We start from the raw sequence: 13,256 nt of genomic DNA on the forward strand, positions 1-13,256 counted from the left end.
GCACTTTGAACCAATGAAACTTATAGATAATATAAACAATACATAAGTAAAGTAACTTGTAAAGCGGTAACGATTAATTTTATTTGAGAAGCTAATTAAGGGGTGATTTTCGCCATTTTTTTACCAAAAAATAAAAGGGACCAACAATATTTTGAACGTAACTCACTTACTTTTAATGTTAGAATTAAAAAAAAAACAAAAATAAACCTTTTTTAAACACTTAAAAAAAGTTGTAATGAATTTTCCCCGAGAAGTGCTCCGTTTTTTGGTTATTTCACATTGAAATATTCGTTTTGGAATTTGACGAAGAAGAAGCTACATTTCATTAGCTGCAACTCTGCTTCTACTGGGTCTGCAGACCTCACGCATACACCATTTTTTTCAATTTTTTATAAGCTATATTTTTACTAAGAATATTTTTTTCGCTAAAATACTTACTTTTTGAGTTATCTCCGAAAAACCGTCCAAAAACATTTTTTTTTTGTTAAAAATGAACACATTCACTCGCAAATAACTTGAAAAGTATTGACTTAGTAAAAAAAACTATATAGAACAAAAGTTACGTAAAATTAGTCATTTTATCCAATTCCTGACTTATTTTGAACGTATATTTTTTCACCCCCGAGAAACTGTCGTCACCTCTGCGAACCACGTGACCAAAGAATTGCAGTATTCGTTGCAGACATATTGTGGACATCCTTTTTTTAATCTTGAGTTGGTTTAGAATGGAAACGTTTGTCCTATGAGCTGTCCAAGGTATGCGCAGCATTCTTCTCCAGCACCACATCTCAAAAGCATCAATTTTTTGGCGCTCGCATGCGCGAAGAGTCCCAGTTTCTGCTCCGTATAGAAATATTGAGAATACAAGGGCATTCACCAGTCTCATGTTGATATTTTGAGAGATAGATCTGTCTTTCCAAACTTTAGTTAGGCGACCGGTAGTTCATTGTATACCGGGTGTACAAATCAAACTGTGTTTTGTGGAATATATATGGAATATAACTGTGGAATATTCTAGCGTTTATAAAATATTGAAATTAAAACCCAACTGTAGCCTCATGTTTTCGGGTAATATGACCCGTATGCGCGCCAATGGTGAATATGAAATTCTTAATTGTATGTCAAAAAATGCGAAATTAAAAACCACCAAATTTCATTTGCGCAGTCCAACCGGTTTTAGAGCAATAAATAAATCGTCAATTTGTAAGAACAATTTTAACACCCCCTATCTCGGAAACGAAGCATTTATTTTCGGACATACGTTTATAAAGAAAACTGTCGTTATTTTTTCATGCAGAATTATTCCTTAAAGTTTGCCATACTTATTTAAAAACACCCCGTATTGATGAAAAACATAATTAGTTATTAAAGTATTTAACTTTTTTATGGTCCAACATAAGCGAATGAATCAAAAAGCAGAAAGTTAAGAAAACATGAGGCTATAGTTGGGTTTTAATTTCAGTATTTTATAAATGCTAGAATATTCCACAGGGTGTTGCGAGCTTTGAGAAAAAAACACAGTTTGATTCGTACACCCGGTATACAATGACAATTTACCTGTCTAGCAACAATATTATTACAGCGATAGTTTTAAAGAATAAGGCGATATTAAAGGTGATATTAAAAATCACTAAAATCGGAAAACAGGTTTAGGAAATTCGAGACATCAAAATGACCCATTTTTAAGGTGGGCGGTTAATTTTGCCGGTGAGGTAGGAGTAATAGGTAAATGACAAAAAACATTGCAAACACATGTACAAGATATCACAAGAAAACGTGATTTTGAAAATTATCGGAACTAAAATACGACTTACCTGGAATAACATCCGATGCAGCAACAACTCACAAAATTAATAAGATGAAGAAATTTCAGGATGTGGGTACTAAAAGGGAATGCTGGAGTAAGTTTATTAGTTAGAAGGACCATTATGTACAGATTCTTTTTATAAATCTCTCAGAGAGTTCTCAATAATTGATGAGTTTTGAGTTTGAGAGTTGCTGAGATACAGGTGATACATGCTGAGATACTCCAAAGTTCCAAACCAAAATTTAAAATTTGCAATAAATCATCAACGCTTTTAAATATTTTCTTCAAATTTAAAGATCGGAGCAATTGGTTGACAAATTTAACCGAGCTATCAAGTTTTATATAGGTATATATTTACGACACTGGAATAAATAATTTATTTATAAACAATTGATGGATTCGACCGTTACTCGATGGAAGTTCATTTTATCTCACAATAAAACACTGAAAAATTTTGTTTTCTATACTTCCACAAAATTTATTATTTATAACTATGTGACTACAGCTGTTTCGGCAGAGTGCCTTTCTCAAGTGATATAATTTACAATGTGTTTGCCTTTTTAAGTCTCTAACTGAAGAGGTTGAGGAGTGGGGAGCTGTTTGTCTCGAGTTGGTCATTCAGAATTATATCTGTATTTTTCAGTTTATTAATTTCCATAGATTCTAAAAAAGATAGCTTAAGGCCTTTATTTTGGATATGCAGAATTTGAAACTCTTCATTGAAAGAATGATTATGATCTAGAAGGTGAAGTGCGTATGTAGAAGTGTCTGTTTTTCTATTGTTGAAAGCCCTTTTGTGTTCTGCTATCCGTTTGTCAAAAGTTCTGCCAGTTTGACCTATGTACGTTTTCGGACAGTCACCACAAGTTAGTTTGTACACACCACTCTGTAGTTGCTGTCTCTTTCGGCTTTTATTGTTCTTAATATATTTGCTTAAGTTGTTGTTAGTTCTGAAAGCTGGTATTATTCCTTTCTTTTTTATGTATCTGGCTATTTTTGTTGTTTTCGTGCCAGTATATGTGAGAGAGCAGAAGGTACTGGGTTCTTTCTGTGGTGGTGGATACACTAATTTCAGGGCTTTCTTATGGAGTTCTTGATTTAAAATTTTGTTAACTGTTTGTTCGTTATAGCCGTTGTTTACTGCTATTTGTTTAATGATGTTTAGTTCTATCTCGAAGTTATTTTTTGTCATGGGAATTTCTGTCAGTCTATGTATCATGCTATGGTAGGCTGCTAATTTGTGTTGTGTAGGATGGGATGATGAATTGTGTATAGTTGTGTCAGTATGGGTAGGTTTATGATATACGGAGAACTCATGTTTGTTGTGTAGTCTGGTAATCGTTACATCTAGAAAGTTTATGGAATTATTCTGTTCTGTTTCTATTGTAAACTCAATATTACTATGAAGTGAATTAATGTTTGATATAAATTGGTCAAGTTGTTAGTTCCTGTAAAGCATACTAGTATATCATCCACGTATCTCCACCAATATAAGAACTGTTTAAATACGGGATGTTTAGAAATTGTTGTTTCTTATATCCCGTATTTAAACAGTTCTTATATTGGTGGAGATACGTGGATGATATACTAGTATGCTTTACAGGAACTAACAGACAACTTGACCAATTTCTATCATACATTAATTCACTTCATAGTAATATTGAGTTTACAATAGAAACAGAACAGAATAATTCCATAAACTTTCTAGATGTAACGATTACCAGACTACACAACAAACATGAGTTCTCCATATATCATAAACCTACCCATACTGACACAACTATACACAATTCATCATCCCATCCTACACAACACAAATTAGCAGCCTACCATAGCATGATACATAGACTGACAGAAATTCCCATGACAAAAAATAACTTCGAGATAGAACTAAACATCATTAAACAAATAGCAGTAAACAACGGCTATAACGAACAAACAGTTAACAAAATTTTAAATCAAAAACTCCATAAGAAAGCCCTGAAATTATTGTATCCACCACCACAGAAAGAACCCAGTACCTTCTGCTCTCTCACATATACTGGCAAGATAACAACAAAAATAGCCAGATACATAAAAAAGAAAGGAATAATACCAGCTTTCAGAACTAACAACAACTTAAGCAAATATATTAAGAACAATAAAAGCCGAAAGAGAAAGCAACTACAGAGTGGTGTGTACAAACTAACTTGTGGTGACTGTCCGAAAACGTACATCGGTCAAACTGGCAGAACTTTTGACAAACGGATAGCAGAACACAAAAGGGCTTTCAACAATAGAAAAACAGACACTTCTACATACGCACTTCACCTTCTAGATCATAATCATTCTTTCAATGAAGAGTTTCAAATTCTGCATATCCAAAATAAAGGCCTTAAGCTATCTTTTTTAGAATCTATGGAAATTAATATACTGAAAAATACAGATATAATTCTGAATGACCAACTCGAGACAAACAGCTCCCCACTCCTCAACCTCTTCAGTTAGAGACTTAAAAAGGCAAACACATTGTAAATTATATCACTTGAGAAAGGCACTCTGCCGAAACAGCTGTAGTCACATAGTTGTAAATAATAAATTTTGTGGAAGTATAGAAAACAAAAGTTTTCAGTGTTTTATTGTGAGATTATTTATAAACCTCTGGCAGGCCATGTCATGTAGGTCTAGGACTAGGGTATTATTACATTTTTAACTAATTACATACTATTTACAAGTATTTTATTTACAAATATGATATTCACAGTTTTTCCATTGCGTTCTTTACTACTTTCCTCCAGAATCGTCGTTCTAGTGCTTTGTTTATCCATTATATCCTTTGTTTATCTTATTTCGCACTTTCCATATATCGTCCAGGAGATCTGGATGACTACGCTTTGCACCAAAGCTGAAAACCTATATCAGCTCGGCGACGGCTTCAATCTCCACAAGAAAATTAAGGAAAAAACTGGTATTTCAAACAAAAAACAAGTCACTGGTATACATAATAATCAAGATGAACTAATACTGGACCCTCGAGATATACTTAAGACTTGGAAAATGTACACAGCTAATTTACACCACAACTAGGAGAGCATTTAAATGACCCAAGTATTTTGAAAGCTGAGGTTGTACACCCTCACACTATCAAACTATTAAAAAGTAACGAAGCCCCAGGACCAGGGGTGGGATTACGAACACTCGATACGAATCGTATCCGCCATGTTTTCCCGTAAGGCGCTATGGGAAAACATGGCGGATACGATTCGTATCGAGTGTTCGTAATCCCTATGCAGGTGATATGTATGCAGAAACAATCAAGTTACTTAAGGAAGACATTATTGTGAATTTATTTAACGACATTTATTCAGGATTTATCGCCCTACCCAAAACACGACGTGCGAAATTCTGCAAGGACCACCGGCTAATAAGCCTAATGAGCTACTTTTTAAAACTTTTCTTGAGAAAACTACACACAAGATTATTTAAGAAATGTGAAGAGGCTGGCAGTGGTTTGGTTTCAAAAATCGACTTGGCGTGAAAGAAGCGATCTTTAGTATGCAAACAATAATACAGAAGTGTTTAAATCAAGGAAATTATGTTTTTCCTATTTCATCGATGATGAGTCAGACAGTTTAAATACTTGAGTTGTATTCTAAAGCACTGATTTCCTCGAAAGCGGTGCCGACAAACTGCGACCGTAACACTGCGATAAATGACGTCATAAAAAACTGTACCATGCAAAATAATAGCGGTGGTTTCCAAGGATACGTTGGAAGCCACCGCTTGCTGAGTTTGCACATTCCATTGCCGCAGTAAAGAACCTTGAATTTTTCACCGTAATCTGACGTAATTCATCACAGTGCTACGGTCGCTGTTTGTCGGTGCCGCTTTCGAGGAAACCAGCGCTTAAGCGAAATAGTCTAGTCCTAGTCGCAACATAGGGGGTCCCGTGGGCACTTTTAGTTCGCCGCGATTTGATGGTGGTATTATAGGTTTTTTGGGCCGCTGAATCCAATGGAAGCGGTCTGGAAGCCCAAATGTGGTGCGTTTAATTGTTATTAACAAATTATGGTAAAATTAGGTGTTTTTCAGAAATTATTAGAAGCCCTGTAAATAAATTGATAGTATTAAGGTCTTCTCTGGTGTATTTTTGGTCGCTGAATCCAGTGGCGTAACAAACTCCGTCGGGGCCCTCCCGCAGGATTGGAAATGGGGCCCCCTTTAAAAAATTACTAAATGCGACATGTGTAACAAATACCTATAATTATGTGTTACAGACCAGTAAATCAACGTAAAATATGACGATACCGTGTAATTTTCAGTGTCACCACCGAAGTGGTCAACTCAAGACTTTTCGAGTTATTTATGGGTAAAAATGTTTATTGTTCAACAAAGAAACCACGTTTTTAGTCGATGTTTCGCAAATAGTTCAAAGAGTAAGTATTCGATCGAAAAGAATATTGTTAACAAAAATGAAGTCTATCGACTCAGTAAAAGAAAAGTTGTAGCTCTTGAAAAGTTTTTCTTATTCGTCAAATACCAAATCGAATATTTCAACGTGAAATAACCAAAAAATGAAATACTTTTCAGGGAAACTCAGAACTTTTTTAAAGTTTTTAAAATAAGCTTTATTTTTTACAAAAGTTTGTAGCATCAAAACTAAGCCAGTTACGCTAAAAATACAGTTAATCCCATTTTTTGGTAAAAAAAATTTGTGAAAATCTCCCCCTATTTAGCACCCCAAATGAAACTAATCATTATCGCCTTACAAATTACCTATTTTTTTTATATGACCTGTAAGTTTCACCGGTTCAAAGTGCTTATTTTTAAAAGGGTTCTAGTTAAAGGGCTTGAACGAGTCACTAATCACGAGTATATGCAAATTTTAAACAGCGATATCTTAACCAATTTTTGTCTTACAGAAAAACAAAAAAATCCGAAATATTTATAAAAGCATGACCTACATTTCTTTACTCTTTGAGATTTTTCGTATCACTAATACTTTTTAAGTTATTTCGAAAAAAGGCATTTTCCAAAATAAAAAAACTGTTTTTACTATGAAATCAAATTTTTTTCAAAAATAAGAACTTCGAACCAGTCAAACTTACAGATCATATAAACAATAAATATTTAAAGTAAATAGTAAAGCGTTATAATAAATTTTATTTGGGGGCGAAATAGGGGCAGATTTTGACGATTTTTTTTTAACAAAAAGGGGCCAACTTTATTTTGAGCGTAATTCGTATAGTTTTGATGCTAGAAACTTATAAAAAAATAAAAATAAAGCTTTTTTGAAACATTTAAAAAAAAGTTTTAATTAGTTTTCCCCGAAAATTGCTTCATGTTTTGGTTATTTCAGGTTGAAATATTCGATTTGGAATTGGACGAATAAGAATATTTTTTCATGAGTTTCAACTGTGCTTTTATTGTGTCGATAGACTTCATGAATAAGTACACCATTTTTTATATCTTATAAGCTACATTTTTGCTACAAATATTTCTTCGATATCTAATATTTAATTCGGTAAATACTTTTTTTTTAGTTATTTACGAAAAACCCGTCTGAAAACATTGTTTTTTGTTGTTGAAAAATAAACATTTTCACTCGCAAATGACTTGAAAAGTATTAACATAGAAAAAGAAACTCTATAGAACAAAAGTTGCTTATAATTAGTCAATTTATACATTTCCGGGATTATTTTAAACGTATGTTTTTCACCCCAAGGAGGGGTGTCACCCCCGAAGTAAAAGCAACCAACAGCATAAATCCAACTTTGAAGTGGAGTGTAACTAGAACCTAAATCCAAATTGTCAAGCAAATACGTCCGTCGCGACGCTGATAATTTCACTCCAAAACTCTCATTTACTGAGCATTGGTGTAATCATGCATTGTTTATGACGACTTGCATTTTTCATCTTTATTGGTATAGAATAAAATAGAACAAAGATTACTAAATGGTTACATAAGTATTATTTTATGAGATGAACAACTTTCTTGGTGCACTATCTACTATCAGCGAATATATCTACAATTTTATTAATTCGGATGGACAACTTCATTTTCAATACTGCACTTCTTAAAAAAATGTATGTATGCAAATAATATAACAACACATTTTTACATATATTAGACAACAAGATGGGGCACTTGACATATTGGGGCCCCCCGTAAGCTTCATCCTGCAAGGCGCCTCTGTTACGCCTCTGGATAATCGTATCGAAATACTAAAACGTAGGTAAAGATTAAAGAGAAAACCCATTTCTAGATTTAGAAATATTGTTCTAAAATTAGGCAAATTGCAATTCTCAAATCTTTGAATAGTCACATACAAAGCATTATAGTTTATTGTCGCCACCCATAAAAGTTATTGAGACCGGAAAATATTTTTCTAGATATGAGATGATTCACTTGCCGAATATGCCTATTTAGAAATTTACGTTTTTAAATTTAAACCCACAAAGTAAAATCATATACCTATAACAGATTTTTACATAATATCAGAAGACAAGATGGGCCCCTGCTCGATCGGGGCCCCCCGCAAGCTTCACGCTGCGGGGGCCTCTGTTACGCCCCTGGCTGAATCGAATGCGACTAGTCGCGATTACTCAAAATGTGTTCTTATTTTGTTAATAACAAAATAATTGTTTATTCGCCGAAAAGCTCGAAATGCGTTATCTACAGCAAGTTTGTAGTCTTTTTCATAGTATTTTTATACGCTAAATCGATTGTCACTAGTCGTGATAGCTTAAACCACGTTCCGACTTTGTTATTAATAAATTATTGCAAAAATAACGGTTTATAGTACGTTTACTCACAGTTTTTGCTCTAAATTTTAAAAAACCACCTGGAATGACATGAAATTTGATATGCACGTAGCTAACATGTCAAATAAAACAAGTGATATTGTGCCGATGTGTGCTTATACCCTGAGGGTGTTTCACTCCGTTTCGGGGGTGAAAAAAGAAACCTTTAAAATATGTCCGGAATTGAATGAACTGATTAATTCTAAGCAACTTTTGTTCTATACAGTTTTTTCACTAAGTCAATACTTTTCGAGTTATTTGCGAGTGATTGGGTCTATTGAATAAAAATAAGTATTTGCTTTTACTTCCTCGTATTGAAGTATTTACTTAATAGTAATTGAATAAAGCATTAAAGAAATTACTTTATCCAATTAGTATTAAGTAAATACTTAAATACTTGTAAGTAAAAGCAAATATGTAGTTCTTTCTATTCAATAGACCCAATATGTTCACTTTTCAACAAAAAAAACAAATACTTAACTCGAAAAGTATTGACTTAGTGAAAAAACTTTATAGAACCCAGTTTATCCACTTCCGGAGTTATTTTAAAGGTTTATTCCCCCCCCCCCCCCCCAAAGCGTGAAACTCACCACCAGGGTAAAAGCAGACAGCGGCACAATATCACTTGTTTTGTTTGACATGTTAGCTACGTGTATGCCAAATTTCATGTAAATCCAAGTAGTTTTTTAAAATTCAGAGCAAAAACCGCGAGTGAACGTACTATAAACCGTTATTTTTGCATACTTATTAATAACAAAGTCGGAACGTGGTTTAAGCTATCACGACTAGCGGCAGTCGATTTAGCGTATAAAAATACTATGGAAAAGACTACAAACTTGCTGTAGAGAGCGCATTTCGAGCTTTTCGTCGAATAAACAATTATTTTGTTATTAACAAAATAAGAACATATTTTGAGTAATCGCGACCGGTCGTATTTGATTCAGCGACCAAAAATACACCATAGAGGACCTTGACACTATCAATTTATTTACAGGGCTTTTAATAATTCCTGAAAAACACCTAATTTTACCATAATTTGTTAATAACAATTAAACGCACCACATTTGGGCTTCCAGACCACTTCCATTGGATTCAGCGACCCAAAAAACCTATAATACCACCATCAAATCGCGGCGAACTAAAAGTGCCCACGGGACTCCCTATGTTGCGACTAGACTAAAAGTTGGGACCCTCAGACTGAAATAAAGAGCAGAGTAAAACAAGCCAGAAATAATTATTTGAAACTTCGTAAATTTCTGACTGATCGCAAATTGGATTTCAACTTGAGATACAAAATGCTAATGTGTTACGTTTGGTCTATTGTTTTGCACAGAATCTAAGCATGGAAGTTAAAAGCCAGATCCTTAACAAACTTAAAAGTTTTTGAAATGTGCTGCATCCGCCGAATGCTTAGAATATCATGGAAGAATAGAGTAAGAAATGGGGAAGTATTAAGAAGAGCGGGTTTCCAGGATTCAGGATAGGGAACTTTTTGATTACGTAAAAAGGAAGAAGAATACATACTTAGGGTACATATTACTAGAAGAACGATACATTTTTCCGCAACTATCACTCGAAGGAAAGATGGAGGATAAGAGAAGTCTAGGCTGTAAAAAGATTCCAGGGCTGCGCATTATTCGCCAATGGACAGGAATCTACAGTTATCTGTATATTCGTAACTAATATTCAAAATCACCAGTCGTTCAAGCGTTGTTTCTGAGAGAATGGTTCCTTCTACACAAAAAATGCTAACAAAAATTTTTGTTCAAAATTAGCTCAACACTACATGTCTTGTTTGAATTTTTTTTCTACGGCCTACAGATTCTGAGAAAATCGATGTCCCCCCCCCCACATATGAAGAGGGTTTTAGGAAGAAGTCCTGGGGTAGAAGTGGCAAACTTTTTTGCACCTTTTTGAGGTTCCAAAATTGACATCCACAGCAAAATCCAGATTGTTGGTCTCGTTTTTAGAGATCCAATCTGACGACAGGACTCGTTTTGATTTGATGCATCTATAGACACCGTTTTGTTAGCCGTTGACATTTTTTGTTGTATTGTAAGTGATGTAAAACGTTGCAAAATAAAATTTACTGATATAAGTTTTAGTAATGTGTTAATTTTGACTAGTAGTAGACCTTTACCAAATTATGGGTCTAATATTTTTTAAATTTACATAACAGAAGATTATGATAATAATATCAAGACTAATACAGTCCATAGTGTATTATATTAGCATTAATCCTTTTTAAAATCGTCATTATAATGGTTGTGTTCTTTGGTACCAGGTGTTTTAACGTTTTTGTAAATTTAGTATGATGGAAATACAAATATTTTTAAATATATGTTTAATAGTAACTGGTTGATACATATGCATGTATTGATTAACATAAAAAAGTACAGTACTGACTAGTTTTACTAGTACACTTTTAAATATCACATATATGGCCATGAAAAAGAACTACCAGATAAAAGCATATCTCGTATTAAGGTTTCGATCGGAGTTTTTCCAACCAACCTTACAAAAAATAATTGTTCTATTACTGCGGAACTAACTGTCCTTAAACTTGGCAAACGCAATAGTAATTTGCCAAATCGGGTAGGTTGATTTGGATATTGCGACCTACAGTATTCCTCTAGAGCACACTGGGATTTTTCCTGTATGGATTCGATATGAGCGATATCACTTAACCCACATGCATCTGAAACAAAATACATATGTCTTGTTATGAGTGATCACATATTTATTAACGATAGTTCTTATATTTGTAAAATTCTAATAATGTAATATTGACCATTTTAAAAACTGGTTGCTATCAAGAGTCCATTAATGCTCGGTATACACGACAACGATTTATCGTAGCTATGCGACTGTGCAGTTTGTTGGTGCAGTTTATCGAACGTCCATTGAGGGTACACACGTCTCCAAAATTTGCATTGATCATCAGTTCCCTGCCGAAGCTCAGACTAGAAAAATGTCATCCGTGATAGAAGACTACGACGTGCTTACGATAGCCTGACTTATTTTGTGCAAAAACAAAAGAAAATCAAGGAGTCTGTGGTGTAAGGATTGGCTTCTCAAAAGAAAGGCATACTCTCATAGCCCAATAAAATAAAATAAAACCAAAATGTAATTCCGTACAGGTTGGAATAAATTTTTTATTAAAGTTTAGGTCAAAACAAAAGATATTTTCAAGAAAGTATATGATTCATATGAGGGAATCATTGTTTAAATAATTAAAAATTGGTATTTTTGCAAAAAATTTACTTTTTTAACTGCTGCAGCAATGCTTGTTTTTATAAAAGATTTTACAATTTTTTTCTGCAAAGATAAAGAAACAGTCTTTTATATGAGACTTACCAAATTAAATTTGACCCTTAATTTATTTAAACAATTGTAAGTCAAAATTGAAAAACAAATTTCCAAAAAATATTATTTGCAATATAAATAAGCACTACAAAATATTTTGTTTTGCAGAAAAAGTTGGGCTATAATATCACTATAAATTGACAAAAAAATTGGTTGACAAATATTGAGTAGTTTATGAGATATTTAATTTGTTTATAAAAAATTACCATTTCTTCAATTGCAAAAACGCGGTTGTTGCCGATAGAGTATACGTTTTAAAGGTCTCATTTTGTTTGCTTTTATGTTTATTTTCGACAAATGTATTGACAAACTAAAATTTGAATTAAACACCCCTTCAAAATGACGTTTGAAAATTGGTGTAATTTGTTTAAAACTTGTTTTTTTTTAATAACATCACCGAGATTAAAAATTTTGAAATTATTCTTCGATATTCGTGTTCCTGGTAGTTTTGGACACACTTACAAAAATGTTCTAGATCCATTTTTTGCCGAGATAGCTTTTCCAGGTTTAAAAATTCATAATTTGTCTATTTATCAATATTAACATTAAAAAGTGCGTGAGTACATCTATTAACTATACTACTTGACAATGTAATTTACACATAGACTTAAAATTTAAGAATATTTTAAAAACATAATGATTTCCGTAGCGACCTTAGCGAAATCTTTTTGCATGGAGAGTGGTGCAGTAGTACTTTGCAATATCTTTTTAATAATGGACCAATTTCAATGTTTCTTTTTAGTTTATGGTAGTATATAAAAATAGTACATCTAAATGACACTTTTAACAATAAATATTCGTCAATTTGTTATAAACAATTTTTTTTCAATTTTTTTTCTCTAGATGTTATAAATAAAAGTTGACACGAAAGATTTTTATAAAAAAAATAATACTGAATTAGCATTAAAAATTGTGAAAGGCTTTTTTCTTTGTACTTTGTATTAAAATATATATGTATTTTACAATTAATTTTATAATCTTTTTAACAGGTAATACACTAAGAATTGTGTATATATTTGTTACTTTTTATTCACTTATATACATAATATATTTATATAGAGGTTGTCCTCCATTATTTTTTATATATTTAATTTTGTAGGTATTCACATTATTTTTGCAAGATTTTGCCAATGATTTATACAAAGAACAAACTTTTTGTGATTCTTTAACGAAATTTTACTATTTTGTTAAATTTTTAAAATAAAAATTTGTTTTAATGCTCCTTTGTGATTATCTATGATTTCTATTATTTATCACAATACTAGACAAAAAAATTTGTTTGAAAAAAAATTGTTTAAGA

The 13,256-nt window shown here is 32.6% G+C and overlaps 1 protein-coding gene across 4 annotated transcripts in view; it reads right to left on the reverse strand.

The window, feature by feature from the left end:
* Positions 1 to 10,919: 10,919 nt before the first annotated feature.
* Positions 10,920 to 13,256, reverse strand: part of LOC114333023 (steroid receptor seven-up, isoforms B/C) — a 347,066-nt gene continuing 344,729 nt past the window's right edge. For all 4 annotated transcript variants that reach the window (XM_050663346.1, XM_050663347.1, XM_050663348.1 and 1 more), the window contains one exon: positions 10,920 to 11,288. In XM_050663346.1, coding sequence (XP_050519303.1) covers positions 11,023 to 11,288 — 266 coding nt within the window. In that variant the 3' untranslated portion in view covers positions 10,920 to 11,022. The remainder of the gene's footprint in view (positions 11,289 to 13,256) is intronic.

The sequence above is a fragment of the Diabrotica virgifera genome, chromosome 10, assembly GCF_917563875.1.
Source record: "Diabrotica virgifera virgifera chromosome 10, PGI_DIABVI_V3a".
Classification (NCBI taxonomy): Eukaryota; Metazoa; Arthropoda; class Insecta; order Coleoptera; family Chrysomelidae; genus Diabrotica; species Diabrotica virgifera.